The sequence below is a fragment of the Oncorhynchus gorbuscha genome, linkage group LG02 (genome assembly GCF_021184085.1).
Source record: "Oncorhynchus gorbuscha isolate QuinsamMale2020 ecotype Even-year linkage group LG02, OgorEven_v1.0, whole genome shotgun sequence".
Lineage (NCBI taxonomy): Eukaryota > Metazoa > Chordata > Actinopteri > Salmoniformes > Salmonidae > Oncorhynchus > Oncorhynchus gorbuscha.
The window spans coordinates 109,529,201-109,544,656 of record NC_060174.1 but is presented as its reverse complement, the minus strand read 5'-3'; the positions used below and the strand labels follow the sequence as shown (position 1 = coordinate 109,544,656).

At 47.3% G+C, this 15,456-nt stretch overlaps 1 protein-coding gene across 2 annotated transcripts in view; it reads left to right on the top strand.

The window, feature by feature from the left end:
• LOC123995284 (solute carrier family 46 member 3-like) overlaps positions 1-15,456 on the top strand; it is an 82,157-nt gene that overhangs the window by 63,697 nt on the left and 3,004 nt on the right. For both annotated transcript variants that reach the window (XR_006831803.1, XM_046298794.1), the window contains exons 3-5: positions 483-1,359; positions 9,951-10,034; positions 12,440-12,596. Coding sequence is in view for 1 of the 2 variants with exons in the window: in XM_046298794.1 (XP_046154750.1) it covers positions 483-1,359; positions 9,951-10,034; positions 12,440-12,596 (1,118 nt within the window). In the remaining variant the exon portion in view is untranslated. The remainder of the gene's footprint in view (positions 1-482; positions 1,360-9,950; positions 10,035-12,439; positions 12,597-15,456) is intronic.

Here is a 15,456-nt window from a genome sequence, read left to right as displayed (position 1 = left end):
TTTAATATGTTACAGTTCCTTCTGTGTTTAACTGATTGTGTTTTCCCCCATCCATCAGTGACATTATCCATTACACCTCGTGTTTAACTGATTGTGTTTTCCCCCATCCATCAGAGACATTATCCATTACACCTCGTGTTTAACTGATTGTGTTTTCCCCCATCCATCAGAGACATTATCCATTACACCTCGTGTTTAACTGATTGTGTTTTCCCCCATCCATCAGTGACATTATCCATTACACCTCGTGTTTAACTGATTGTGTTTTCCCCCATCCATCAGAGACATTATCCATTACACCTCGTGTTTAACTGATTGTGTTTTCCCCCATCCATCAGAGACATTATCCATTACACCTCGTGTTTAATTGATTGTGTTTTCAGCAGCGGTAACGTTAATAACTTCACCCTCTTCTCCATGACACCTCCCTTGTCGTTGTTGGTTACGTGTTTGTTTACCTTGTTGTTTTCTGTTTACACCAGGAGGTGCAGAAGGCGGCGTCTCTCTTCTCCCTCTACACCGAGCTCATCTCCATTATCCCCTCTCTGGCCGTCACCTTCATCCTCGTTGCCTACAGCGACCAGCGCGGACGCAAGATCACCATCATCCTGCCTCTGATTGGTTCTCTGTTCTACGCGCTGTCCTTCCTGGCAGTCTCCTTCTTCGAGCTTAACCTCTACCTCCTCATCGTCTCGTCGTTCGTCAGCGCCCTGTTCGGGGGCTCGGGGACGTTCCTGGGTGGCTGTTTCTCCTACATCGCTGACCTGTGTGAGGACGGACAGCAGAAGACCCTGCGTATGGCCGGGATAGACATGGTGATCGGCCTGCTGTCTGGAGTGGCCTCTATCTCTACGGGATACTTCCTCCGAGCAGCAGGCTTCAACTGGCCCTTCTTCACCTCTGCTCTGTTCCTGTGTTTCAACCTGCTCTACGCTGTCTTCATCCTGGAGGAGACGCTCCAACGACCCCTGGATGCCCCCCTGGACGGCTCCCTGCGTCGCACCGCCATGCATCAGCTGGCCTACGGGGCCTACCAACTGTTTGCAGGGGCCAGTAGGAGGCGTAACGTCCTTCTGATGCTTCTCCTGCTCCTCTTCGGCTCCTTCTCCTTCGCCAACATGGGCGGGCACTCCATGATCACACTGTACGAGCTCAACCAGCCGCTGTGCTGGAACGAGATCCTAATTGGCTATGGCTCTGCACTGTCCATGACGATGTTCCTAACCAGCTTCGTGGGTGTGACGGTGTTCTCTCGCTGCGGCGTGCCCAACATCGTCATCATTCTCATAGGGATACTGAGTGTCATGGCGGGTATGACCCTGGTGGCCTTCGCCAAGACCACGCTCATGATGTTCCTGGGTAAGGAATAAGGAGGGTATTCACATGGTCAGGTATAAGGAGGGTATTCACATGGTCAGGAATAAGGATGGTATTCACATGGTAACATGGTCAGGAATAAGGAGGGTATTCACATGGTAACATGGTCAGGAATAAGGAGGGTATTCACGTGGTATCATGGTCAGGAATAAGGAGGGTATTCACATGGTAACATGGTCAGGAATAAGGAGGGTATTCACGTGGTATCATGGTCAGGAATAAGGAGGGTATTCACATGGTAACATGGTCAGGAATAAGGAGGGTATTCACATGGTCAGGAATAAGGAGGGTATTCACATGGTCAGGAATAAGGAGGGTATTCACATGGTCAGGAATAAGGAGGGTATTCACATGGTCAGGAATAAGGAGGGTATTCACATGGTCAGGAATAAGGAGGGTATTCACATGGTTAGGAATAAGGAGTGTATTCACATGGTAACATGGTCAGGAATAAGGAGGGTATTCACATGGTAACATGGTCAGGAATAAGGAGGGTATTCACATGGTCAGGAATAAGGAGTGTATTCACATGGTAACATGGTCAGGAATAAGGAGGGTATTCACATGGTAACATGGTCAGGAATAAGGAGGGTATTCACATGGTAACATGGTCAGGAATAAGGAGGGTATTCACATGGTCAGGAATAAGGAGGGTATTAACATGGTCAGGAATAAGGAGGGTATTCACATGGTCAGGAATAAGGAGGGTATTCACATGGTCAGGAATAAGGAGGGTATTCACATGGTTAGGAATAAGGAGTGTATTCACATGGTAACATGGTCAGGAATAAGGAGGGTATTCACATGGTAACATGGTCAGGAATAAGGAGGGTATTCACATGGTCAGGAATAAGGAGGGTATTCACATGGTAACATGGTCAGGAATAAGGAGGGTATTCACATGGTAACATGGTCAGGAATAAGGAGGGTATTCACATGGTCAGGAATAAGGAGGGTATTAACATGGTCAGGAATAAGGAGGATATTAACATGGTCAGGAATAAGGAGGGTATTAACATGGTCAGGAATAAGGAGGGTATTCACATGGTCAGGAATAAGGAGGTTATTCACATGGTAACATGGTCAGGAATAAGGAGGGTATTCACATGGTAACATGGTCAGGAATAAGGAGGGTATTCACGTGGTATCATGGTCAGGAATAAGGAGGGTATTCACATGGTCAGGAATAAGGAGGGTATTCACATGGTCAGGAATAAGGAGGGTATTCACATGGTCAGGAATAAGGAGGGTATTCACATGGTCAGGAATAAGGAGGGTATTCACATGGTCAGGAATAAGGAGGGTATTCACATGGTTAGGAATAAGGAGGGTATTCACATGGTAACATGGTCAGGAATAAGGAGGGTATTCACATGGTAACATGGTCAGGAATAAGGAGGGTATTCACATGGTCAGGAATAAGGAGGGTATTCACATGGTAACATGGTCAGGAATAAGGAGGGTATTCACATGGTAACATGGTCAGGTATAAGGAATTCAATGGTCAGGAATAAGGAGGGTATTCATGGTCATAAGGTATTAACATGGTCAGGAATAAGGAGGGTATTCATGGTCAGGAATAAGGTATTCACATGGTCAGGAATAAGGAGGGTATTCACATGGTAACATGGTCAGGAATAAGGAGGGTATTCACATGGTAACATGGAAATAAGGAGGGTATTAACATGGTCAGGAATAAGGAGGATATTAACATGGTCAGGAATAAGGAGGGTATTAACATGGTCAGGAATAAGGAGGGTATTCACATGGTCAGGAATAAGGAGGGTATTCACATGGTAACATGGTCAGGAATAAGGAGGGTATTCACATGGTAAATAAGGAGGGTATTCATGGTCAGGAATAAGGAGGGTATTCACATGGTCAGGAATAAGGAGGGTCATGGTAACATGGAAATAAGGAGGGTATTCACATGGTCAGGAATAAGGAGGGTATTCACATGGTCAGGAATAAGGAGGGTATTCACATGGTCAGGAATAAGGAGGATATTCACATGGTAACATTCTATCCTCTGAGAGGTGTCTGGGTTCCAGCTCTGCTTGACCCAATTCTGGTTGGTGCACCCAGTATGTTTTTGACAGTTCCTGGGTCTAATGGGGATGTCTTCTATGGTAGGGTTCGTTCCCCTGGGACTATAATTGATGTGACCTACTGGGGATGAGGTCTTCTATGGTAGGGTTTGTTCTCCTGGGACTATAATTGATGTGACCTACTGGGGATGAGGTCTTCTATGGTAGGGTTCGTTCCCCTGGGACTATAATTGATGTGGCTGTTCCAGCGCTGGGTGCTAGCAATGCGCTTGGATGGGAACAGACCCTCTGGCCCGCCAGTGGCCTCGGACCCTCCTATACATGTTTCCGGGCAGTGGTTCTGGTTCAGCCCACGTTGGAAGGATTGCTGGGAGGGATTACCGTTGACTCTTGTGGCTCCCCAGCGACACAGCAGCGTTGATTCGTGGGGATCTTTTGCCTTTTAGGCAGGGACGCGTGGCTTCTCCCATTGGCAGGGACCCGTTGACCCACTGTGCAGGTTTGGCACGCGAGGCCAGATATTTCAACTGCTACCATTCCAACTGCAGGGCTCCCTCAATCCCACCAGTCTGCAGGGCTCCCTCAATCCCACCAGTCTGCAGGGCTCCCTCAATCCCACCAGTCTGCAGGGCTCCCTCAATCCCACCAGTCTGCAGGGCTCCCTCAATCCCACCAGTCTGCAGGGCTCCCTCGATCCCTCCAGTCTACAGGGCTCCCTCAATCCCACCAGTCTACAGGGCTCCCTCAATCCCTCCAGTCTGCAGGGCTCCCACAATCCCTCCAGACTATAGGGCTCCCTCCAGTCTACAGGGCTCCCTTAATCCCTCCAGTCTACAGGGCTCCCTCCAGTCTACAGGGCTCCCTCAATCCCTCCAGTCTGCAGGGCTCCCTCAATCCCTCCAGTCTGCAGGGCTCCCTCAATCCCTCCAGTCTGCAGGGCTCCCTCAATCCCTCCAGTCTACAGGGCTCCCTCAATCCCTCCAGTCTGCAGGGCTCCCTCAATCCCTCCAGTCTGCAGGGCTCCCTCAATCCCTCCAGTCTACAGGGCTCCCAATCCCTTCAATTTGCGGGCTCCCTCAATCCCACCAGTCTACAGGGCTCCCTCAATCCCACCAGTGTGCAGGGCTCCCTCCAGTCTACAGGGCTCCCTCAATCCCTCCAGTCTACAGGGCTCCCTCCAGTCTACAGGGCTCCCACCAGTCTGCAGGGCTCCCTCAATCCCACCAGTCTCCAGGGCTCCCTCAATCCCACCAGTCTGCAGGGCTCCCTCAATCCCTCCAGTCTACAGGGCTCCCCCAATCCCTCCAGTTTGCAGGGCTCCCTCAATCCCTCCAGTCTACAGGGCTCCCTCCAGTCTACAGGGCTCCCTCCAGTCTACAGGGCTCCCTCAATCCCACCAGTCTACAGGGCTCCCTCAATCCCTCCAGTTTGCAGGGCTCCCTCAATCCCTCCAGTTTGCAGGGCTCCCTCCATCCCTCCAGTCTACAGGGCTCCCACCAGTCTACAGGGCTCCCTCAATCCCTCCAGTTTGCAGGGCTCCCTCCAGTCTACAGGGCTCCCTCAATCCCACCAGTCTACAGGGCTCCCTCAATCCCTCCAGTTTGCAGGGCTCCCTCAATCCCTCCAGTTTGCAGGGCTCCCTCAATCCCTCCAGTTTGCAGGGCTCCCTCAATCCCTCCAGTCTACAGGGCTCCCTCCAGTCTACAGGGCTCCCTCCAGTCTACAGGGCTCCCTCAATCCCACCAGTCTGCAGGGCTCCCTCAATCCCTCCAGTTTGCAGGGCTCCCTCAATCCCTCCAGTTTGCAGGGCTCCCTCAATCCCTCCAGTCTACAGGGCTCCCACCAGTCTACAGGGCTCCCTCAATCCCTTCAGTTTGCAGGGCTCCCTCAATCCCTCCAGTTTGCAGGGCTCCCTCAATCCCTCCAGTCTACAGGGCTCCCTCCAGTCTACAGGGCTCCCCCCAGTCTACAGGGCTCACTCAATCCCTTCAGTTTGCAGGGCTCCCTCAATCCCACCAGTCTACAGGGCTCCCACCAGTCTACAGGGCTCCCTCAATCCCTCCAGTCTGCAGGGCTCCCCCAATCCCTCCAGTCTACAGGGCTCCCTCAATCCCACCAGTCTACAGGGCTCCCTCAATCCCACCAGTCTGCAGGGCTCCCTCAATCCCTCCAGTCTACAGGGCTCCCTCAATCTCTCCAGTCTGCAGGGCTCCCTCAATCCCTCCAGTCTACAGGGCTCCCTCAATCCCTCCAGTCTACAGGGCTCCCTCAATCCCTCCAGTCTACAGGGCTCCCTCAATCCCTCCAGTCTACAGGGCTCCCTCAATCCCTCCAGTTTGCAGGGCTCCCTCAATCCCTCCAGTCTACAGGGCTCCCTCAATCCCTCCAGTCTACAGGGCTCCTTCAATCCCTCCAGTTTGCAGGGCTCCCTCAATCCCTCCAGTCTGCAGGGCTCCCTCAATCCCTCCAGTCTGCAGGGCTCCCTCAATCCCTCCAGTCTACAGGGCTCCCTCAATCCCTCCAGTCTACAGGGCTCCCTCAATCCCTCCAGTCTACAGGGCTCCCTCAATCCCTCCAGTTTGCAGGGCTCCCTCAATCCCTCCAGTCTACAGGGCTCCCTCCAGTCTACAGGGCTCCCTCAATCCCTCCAGTCTACAGGGCTCCCTCAATCCCACCAGTCTGCAGGGCTCCCTCAATCCCTCCAGTCTGCAGGGCTCCCTCAATCCCACCCTGAGGTGGCCATATAGGTGCCAAGATAAAGGACTCCATTTTGTTTTTACTGGAGTTTATCAAGCAGGGACGCACATTCTCCACGTTAAAAGGGTACCTGGCTGCGATCTCAGCACGTTATGGTAGAATTGACGCGGGGGGGGGGGGTTCCTGAAAGGTGTACCTCTTCTCAGGCCGGTTTCTAGAACCTATTGCGCCCACGTGGGTCTTGGTGCTGGTTTTGGAGGCACTGTGTGCAGCCACCTTTTGAGCCTCTGGAGTCAGTGGATCTGAAGATCTTCCTCCTACAGAACCTCCCTGCTCATGGCTTTGGGCTAAACTCTTTGGAGACCTCAACACGTTGCCTGGACACCCTTCTTGTAAGTCATGGCTAAGCAGTGTCTCTCCCATTGGATTGTGGAGGCCATCTCTCTGCCACATCGCAGCGCGGCGTTGGGGTTTACATAGCGGTGAACCAGCCAGGGGTCTGACAGCGTCTTGGGCGTTGTTTAATGGGTTGACTATGGGAGATATTTTTGCTGTGGAGAGTTGGACATCGCCACACACTGGTGTGAGGTTTTATTGGTTGGATGGTACAGCTGCTGGTATAACACACAGGGTGATGATACAGGGGAGGGGCTCCCAGTATAGTCTACAAGGTGATGAGACAGGGGGGAGGGCTCCCAGTATAGTCTACAGGGTGATGATGAGACGGGGGAGGGCTCCCAGTATAGTCTACAGGGTGATGATGAGACAGGGGAGTCTCCCAGTATAGTCTACAGGGTGATGATGAGACAGGGGAGGGCTCCCAGTATAGTCTACAGGGTGATGATGAGACAGGGGAGGGCTCCCAGTATAGTCTACAGGGTGATGATGAGACAAGGGAGGGCTCCCAGTATAGTCTACAGGGGAGGTCTCCCAGTAAAGTCTACAGGGTGATGAGACAGGGGAGGGCTCCCAGTATAGTCTACAGGGTGATGATGAGACAGGGGAGGGGCTCCCAGTATAGTCTACAGGGTGATGATGAGACAGGGGAGTCTCCCAGTATAGTCTACAGGGTGATGATGAGACAGGGGAGGGGCTCCCAGTATAGTCTACAGGGTGATGATGAGACAGGGGAGGTCTCCCAGTATAGTCTACAGGGTAATGAGACAACGGAGGTCTCCCAGTATAGTCTACAGGGTGATGATGAGACAGGGGGGAGGGCTCCCAGTATAGTCTACAGGGTGATGATGAGAAAGGGGGGAGGGCTCCCAGTATAGTCTACAGGGTGATGATGAGACAGGGGAGGGGCTCCCAGTATAGTCTACAGGGTGATGATGAGACGGGGGAGGAGCTCCCAGTATAGTCTACAGGGTGATGAGACAGGGGAGAGCTCCCAGTATAGTTTACAGGGTGATGAGACAACGGAGGGCTCCCAGTATAGTCTACAGGGTGATGAGACAGGGGAGGGGCTCCCAGTATAGTCTACAGGGTGATGATGAGACAGGGGAGTCTCCCAGTATAGTCTACAGGGTGATGATGAGACAGGGGAGGGGCTCACAGTATAGTCTACAGGGTGATGAGACAGGGGAGGGGCTCCCAGTATAGTCTACAGGGTGATGATGAGACAGGGGAGGTCTCCCAGTATAGTCTACAGGGTGATGAGACAGGGTGAGGGCTCCCAGTATAGTCTACAGGGTGATGATGAGACAGGGGAGGTCTCCCAGTATAGTCTACAGGGTGATGAGACAACGGAGGTCTCCCAGTATAGTCTACAGGGTGATGATGAGACAGGGGGAGGGCTCCCAGTATAGTCTACAGGGTGATGATGAGACAGGGGAGGGGCTCCCAGTATAGTCTACAGGGTGATGATGAGACGGGGGAGGGGCTCCCAGTATAGTCTACAGGGTGATGAGACAGGGGAGAGCTCCCAGTATAGTTTACAGGGTGATGAGACAACGGAGGGCTCCCAGTATAGTCTACAGGGTGATGAGGCAGGGGAGGGCTCCCAGTATAGTCTACAGGGTGATGAGACAGGGGAGGGCTCCCAGTATAGTCCACAGGGTGATGATGGGGCAACCAGGAAGGCTAGTTGAGAACAAGTTCTCATGTACAACTGTGACCTGGCCAAGATAAAACAAAGCAGTGAGACACAAACAACAACACAGAGTTACACATGGAATAAACAACCATACAGTAAAATAAAGTCTATATGCAGTGTGTGCAAATGGCGTGAGGAGGTAAGGCAATAAATAGGCCATGGTAGCGAAGTAATTACAATTTAGCAAATTAACACTGGAGTGATAGATGAGGAGATGATGATGAGCAGATGATGGTGTGTGTAAGTAGTGATACTGGTGTGCAAAAGAGCAGAAAAGTAAATAAAAACAATATGGGGATGAGGTAGGTAGATTGGGTGGGCTATTTACAGATGGGTTGTGTACAGCTGCAGCGATCGGTTTGCTGCTCAGATAGCTGATGTTTAAAGTTGGTGAGGGATATAAAAGTCTCCAGCTTCAGCGATTTTTGAAATTCGTTCCAGTCACAGGCAGCAGAGTACTGGAACGACAGGTGGCCAAAGTAGGAATTGGCTTTGGGGATGACCAGTGAGATATACCTGCTGCAGCGCGTGCTATGGGTGGGTGTTGCTATGGTGACCAGTGAGTTGAGATAAGGCAGAGCTTTACCTAGCAGAGACTTATAGATGACCTGGAGCCAGTGGGTCTGGCAACGAATATGTAGCGAGGGCCAGCCAACGAGAGTTTACAGGTCGCAGTGGTGGGTAGAATATGGGCTTTGGTGACAAAACGGATGGCACTGTGATAGACTGCATCCGATTTGCTGAGTAGAGTATTGGGACCTAATTTTGTAAATGACATCGCCAAAGTCAAGAATTGGTAGGATAGTCAGTTTTACGAGGGTATGTTTGGCGGTGTTAGTGAAGGATGCTTTGTTGCGAAATAGGAAGTCGATTTCATTTTGGATTGGAAATGTTTAATGTGAGTCTGGAAGGAGAGTTTACAGTCTAACCAGACACCTAGGTATTTGTAGTTGTCCACATATTCTAAGTCAGAACCGTCCAGAGTAGTGATGCTGGGCGGGCGGGCAGGTGTGGGCAGCGATCGGTTGAAGAGCATGCATTTAGTTTTACTAGCGTTTAAGAGCAGTTGGAGGCCACGGAAGGAGAGTTGTACGGCATTGAAGCTCATCTGGAGGTTTATTAGCACAGTGTCCAAGGAAGGGGCCAGATGTATACAGAATGGTGTCGTCTGCATAGAGGTGGATCAAGGAATCACCCGCAGCGAGAACAACATCGTTGATGTATACAGAGAAAAGTGTCGGCCCGAGAATTGAACCCTGTGGTACCCCCATAGAGACTGCCAGAGGTCCGGACAACAGGCCCTCCGATTTCACACACTGAACTGAATGAAGTGCAGCCTGAATTTGATTGGACGATTTACTTGGCAACGTTCCGAGGCTGTTTTATTTGACTATGCAATCTGATACAATGAAAACGTTAAGGAGACTCATTCAGATGTACATTACATCATAATACAACGAGCCACTAGATTTCAATTATCTTTGTAATACATGGATTACCACAAAGGTTTAGCCAACATTTCAGCCAATCAGGTCTCTATCTAAGCTCCTTTCCAAAAAGGGACAACACTGTTGCCAAAGAAATGTATAGGAAATATTACAAAAATGAACAATATGTTTGAGCAACAACAAAACAATCATACATGGGATAACAATGCTGTGAAAAGTAAAAACTGACAAGCAACAATTCCAGAATGAAATCTACAAGGAAACTGTCATGTTTGTTCTCCTCAGTCAGGCTTCCAATGCTTCTGGCCATCATGCCATTCCCCGTGCTGAGATCCATGATGTCGAAGATCGTGTCAAAGACCGAGCAGGGTGAGTTTTAGTTCACTTTCTTTGACTAAACTAATGCTTTAAAACACGACCGCAATCCGTTAATAAAATAATTGAGGAGGAAACACACAGATTTATTTAGACTTATTTTCATGCCTTTGTGTTTATTATGGATCCTCATTAGTTCCTGCCAAGGCAGCAGCTACTCTTCCTGGGGTTTATTATGGATCCCCATTAGTTCCTGCCAAGGCAGCAGCTACTCTTCCTGGGGTTTATTATGGATCCCCATTAGTTCCTGTCAAGGCAGTAGCTATTCTTCCTGGGGTTTATTATGGATCCCCATTAGTTCCTGCCAAAGCAGCAGCTATTCTTCCTGGGGTTTATTATGGATCCCCATTAGTTCCTGCCAAGGCAGCAGCTACTCTTCCTGGGGTTTATTATGGATCCCCATTAGTTCCTGTCAAGGCAGCAGCTACTCTTCCTGAGGTTTATTATGGATCCCCATTAGTTCCTGCCAAGGCAGCAGCTACTCTTCCTGGGGTTTATTATGGATCCCCATTAGTTCCTGCCAAGGCAGCAGCTACTCTTCCTGAGGTTTATTATGGATCCCCATTAGTTCCTGCCAAGGCAGCAGCTACTCTTCCTGGGGTTTATTATGGATCCCCATTAGTTCCTGCCAAGGCAGCAGCTACTCTTCCTGGGGTTTATTATAGATCCCCATTAGTTCCTGCCAAGGCAGCAGCTACTCTTCCTGGGGTTTATTATGGATCCCCATTAGTTCCTGCCAAGGCAGCAGCTACTCTTCCTGGGGTTTATTATGGATCCCCATTAGTTCCTGCCAAGGCAGCAGCTACTCTTCCTGGGGTTTATTATGGATCCCCATTAGTTCCTGCCAAGGCAGCAGCTACTCTTCCTGGGGTTTATTATGGATCCCCATTAGTTCCTGCCAAGGCAGCAGCTACTCTTCCTGGGGTTTATTATAGATCCCCATTAGTTCCTGCCAAGGCAGCAGCTACTCTTCCTGGGGTTTATTATGGATCCCCATTAGTTCCTGCCAAGGCAGCAGCTACTCTTCCTGGGGTTTATTATGGATCCCCATTAGTTCCTGCCAAGGCAGCAGCTACTCTTCCTGGGGTTTATTATGGATCCCCATTAGTTCCTGCCAAGGCAGCAGCTACTCTTCCTGGGGTTTATTATGGATCCCCATTAGTTCCTGCCAAGGCAGCAGCTACTCTTCCTGGGGTTTATTATGGATCCCCATTAGTTCCTGCCAAGGCAGCAGCTACTCTTCCTGGGGTTTATTATGGATCATTTCAAAAAGTTACTATACATTACAGATTTCACAACACACTGTGTGCCCTCAGGCCCCTACTCCACCACTACCACATATCTACAGTACTAAATCCACGTTTATATGTTATGTTGTCATGTGTCTGCACCTGTGTTTGTGCATTCCTGAGCCATGGTTAGTTTAAACAGAGAACGTTCTAGACCACAGAGGAGGACCCTTGTCTGACCAGAGAGCAATGTCTGAAGTGCTCTTCTTTTAAGCCGTCCTCTCCTACACGGACACTTGACGAAACCATGTGGAACGTAAAGCAACTCTTTTGTCCCGGACCTAGATAACAGGAGTTGTACCCTGCTCTTTCTGTCTCAACGTTAGGCTGAAGTGTTGTCATGGAGACTGTCTCAACGTTAGGCTGAAGTGTTGACATGGAGACTCTTTCTGTCTCAACGTTAGGCCGAAGTGTTGACATGGAGACTCTTTCTGTCTCAACGTTAGGCCGAAGTGTTGACATGGAGACTCTTTCTGTCTCAACGTTAGGCCGAAGTGTTGACATGGAGACTCTTTCTGTCTCAACGTTAGGCTGAAGTGTTGACATGGAGACTCTTTCTGTCTCAACGTTAGGCTGAAGTGTTGACATGGAGACTCTTTCTGTCTCAACGTTAGGCTGAAGTGTTGACATGGAGACTCTTTCTGTCTCAACGTTAGGCTGAAGTGTCGACATGGAGACTCTTTCTGTCTCAACGTTAGGCTGAAGTGTTGACATGGAGACTCTTTCTGTCTCAACGTTAGGCTGAAGTGTTGACATGGAGACTCTTTCTGTCTCAACGTTAGGCTGAAGTGTCGACATGGAGACTCTTTCTGTCTCAACGTTAGGCTGAAGTGTCGACATGTAGGAACGTACTTTTTCAGCACTTCCGCGGGGGCAGTGATGCTTAACCTTTAACTTTGAACCAATTTATCTGACAGTGTATTCTCTCTCTCGTGTGTGTGTGTGTGTGTGTGTGTGTGTGTGTGTGTGTGTGTGTGTGTGTGTGTGTGTGTGTGTGTGTGTGTGTGTGTGTGTGTGTGTGTGTGTGTGTGTGTGTGTGTGTGTGTGTGTGTGTGTGTGTGTGTGTGTGTGTGTGTGTGTGTGTGTGTGTGTGTGTGTGTGTGTGTGTAGGAGCGTTGTTTGCGTGCTTGGCTTGCCTGGACAGTGTGAACAACAGTGTGGCGATAGCTGTGTTCAGTAGTCTCTACGCTGCCACGGTAACCTGGTACCCTGGATTCTGCTTCCTGTTGTCTGCTGGACTCTGTGTCATCCCGTTGGTCCTGCTAGTGTGAGTATTATATGCTACTAATACTATACATCTACTAATATACTTCCTACTACGACAAATCTACTACTACTACTACTAATATACTACTACTACTAATATATGACTACTACTACTAATGTACTACTACTAATATACTACTATTGCTACTAATCTACTACTACTACTACTAATATACGACTACTACTACTACTACTAATATACTACTACTAATATACTATTACTAATATACGACTACTACTACTAATATACGACTACTACTACTAATGTACTACTACTAATATACTACTATTTCTACTAATATACTACTATTGCTACTAATATACTACGACTACTACTACTACTAATATACTACTACTACTACTAATAATAATAATATACTACTACTACTACTACTACTAATATACTACTAATAATAATAATAATAATATACTACTACTACTAATATAATAATACTACAACTAATATACTACTACTAATAATAATATACTGATATACTAATATAATAATACTACAACTAATATACTACTACTACTACTACTACTACTACTAATATACTACTAATAATAATAATAATAATATACTACTACTACTAATATAATAATACTACAACTAATATACTACTACTACTAATACTAATATAATATACTACTAATATACTACTACTACTAATATACTACTAATAATAATATACTACTACTAATATACTACTATTGCTACTAATATATTACTATTGCTACTAATATACGAAGACTACTACTACTACTGATATACTACTACTACTAATAATAATATAATATAATACTACTACTACTACTACTAATAATAATAATAATATACTACTGATATACTACTACTACTACTACTACTACTAATATACTACTACTACTACTACTACTACTATATATATACTACTAATAATAATAATAATATACTACTACTATACTACTACTAATACTAATAATAATATACTACTGATATACTACTACTACTACTACTACTACTAATATACTACTACTACTACTACTACTACTACTAATATACTACTAATAATAATAATAATATACTACTAATATACGACGACTATTACTACTACTAATATACTACTAATAATAATAATAATAGTATAATACTACTACTACTAATAATAATATACTACTACTACTACTACTACTACTAATATACTACTAATAATAATAATATACTACTACTACTAATATAATAATACTACAACTAATATACTACTACTAATAATAATATACTGATATACTAATATAATAATACTACAACTAATATACTACTACTACTACTGATATACTACTACTACTAATATACTACTAATAATAATATACTACTACTACTAATATACTACTACTAATAATAATAATAATAATAATAATATACTACTACTAATATACTACTACTACTACTACTACTAATATACTACTACTAATAATAATAATAATAATATACTACTACTAATAATAATAATAATAATATACTACTACTAATATACTACTACTACTACTACTACTACTACTAATAATAATAATATACTACTACTACTAATATACTACTAATAATAATATTCTACTACTAATATACTACCACTACTACTGCCACAATGGGGGGGTGTTTAAGTGCTTTGCTCAAGGGCGCAACGGTGGCAACGTCCTCTAGGATTTGATACCAGCAACGCTACTGTTGCCAGCTCACTTCCCGACAGATTTTTCCTCATCAGACCCAATATTTTAAAGTGGCATCCCAGCAGTTGCTGGCTCACATCTCTAAGAACTAGGCTACCTTCTGCCCCATGATGTTACTCAGCCAACCACATGAATACACACTCAAGTACAAGCATTTCGCTACACTCGCATTAACATCTGCTAACCATGTGTATGTGACAAATAAAATTTGATTTGAGTGACTTCTGTCAGCTTTCCTTTCCTTATCAAGGGCTGGATGTTGTTGTGAATCTGGTTGCAAAGGTCGTTCTTCGTAGGCGTTTCATTGGATCAGTGTTATGATGCTGTTGGTCTGGTTACGGTTGTGGCGAGATGGAGTAGGCCTACAGCGCCATCTAGTGGTCGAGTCAGGGACAACAGTTGACAACTGTAGCATTATAGCTAAGCCTAACCCTTTTCATAACCTTAACCTCGCTCTGATGAGCTGGCACGCTGGCTCTCCCATCATGCCACGCTGGCTCTCCCATCCTGCTGGCTCTCCCATCCTGCTGGCTCTCCCATCCTGCCACGCTGGCTCTCCCATCCTGCTGGCTCTCCCATCCTGCTGGCTCTCCCATCCTGCTGGCTCTCCCATCCTGCTGGCTCTCCCATCTTGCTGGCTCTCCCATCCTGCCGCGCTGGCTCTCCCAACCTGCCACGCTGGCTCTCCCATCCTGCTGGCTCTCCTATTCTGCCACGCTGGCTCTCCCATCCTGCTGGCTCTCCTATCCTGCTGGCTCTCCTATCCTGCCACGCTGGCTCTCCCATCCTGCCACGCTGGCTCTCCCATCCTGCTGGCTCTCCCATCCTGCTGGCTCTCCCATCCTGCTGGCTCTCCCATCCTGCCGCGTAAACAAACCAACAGGTTCTCTGGCTGTCTGGAACCGCTACTGACTCCCCTTGTGTGCATCTCTATAACTTTTAAGAGGCTTCCCCTCCTTGTCTCAGTGGTCCTTCTGTAGCCCAGTTGGTAGAGCATGGCGCTTGTAACGCCAGGGTAGTGGGTTCGATTCCCAGGACCACCCATACGTAGAATGTATGCACACATGACTGTAAGTCGCTTTGGATAAAAGCGTCTGCTAAATGGCATATATTATTATTATTATTATTATATTGTCTCCTTTCTTTCATCTGCACTG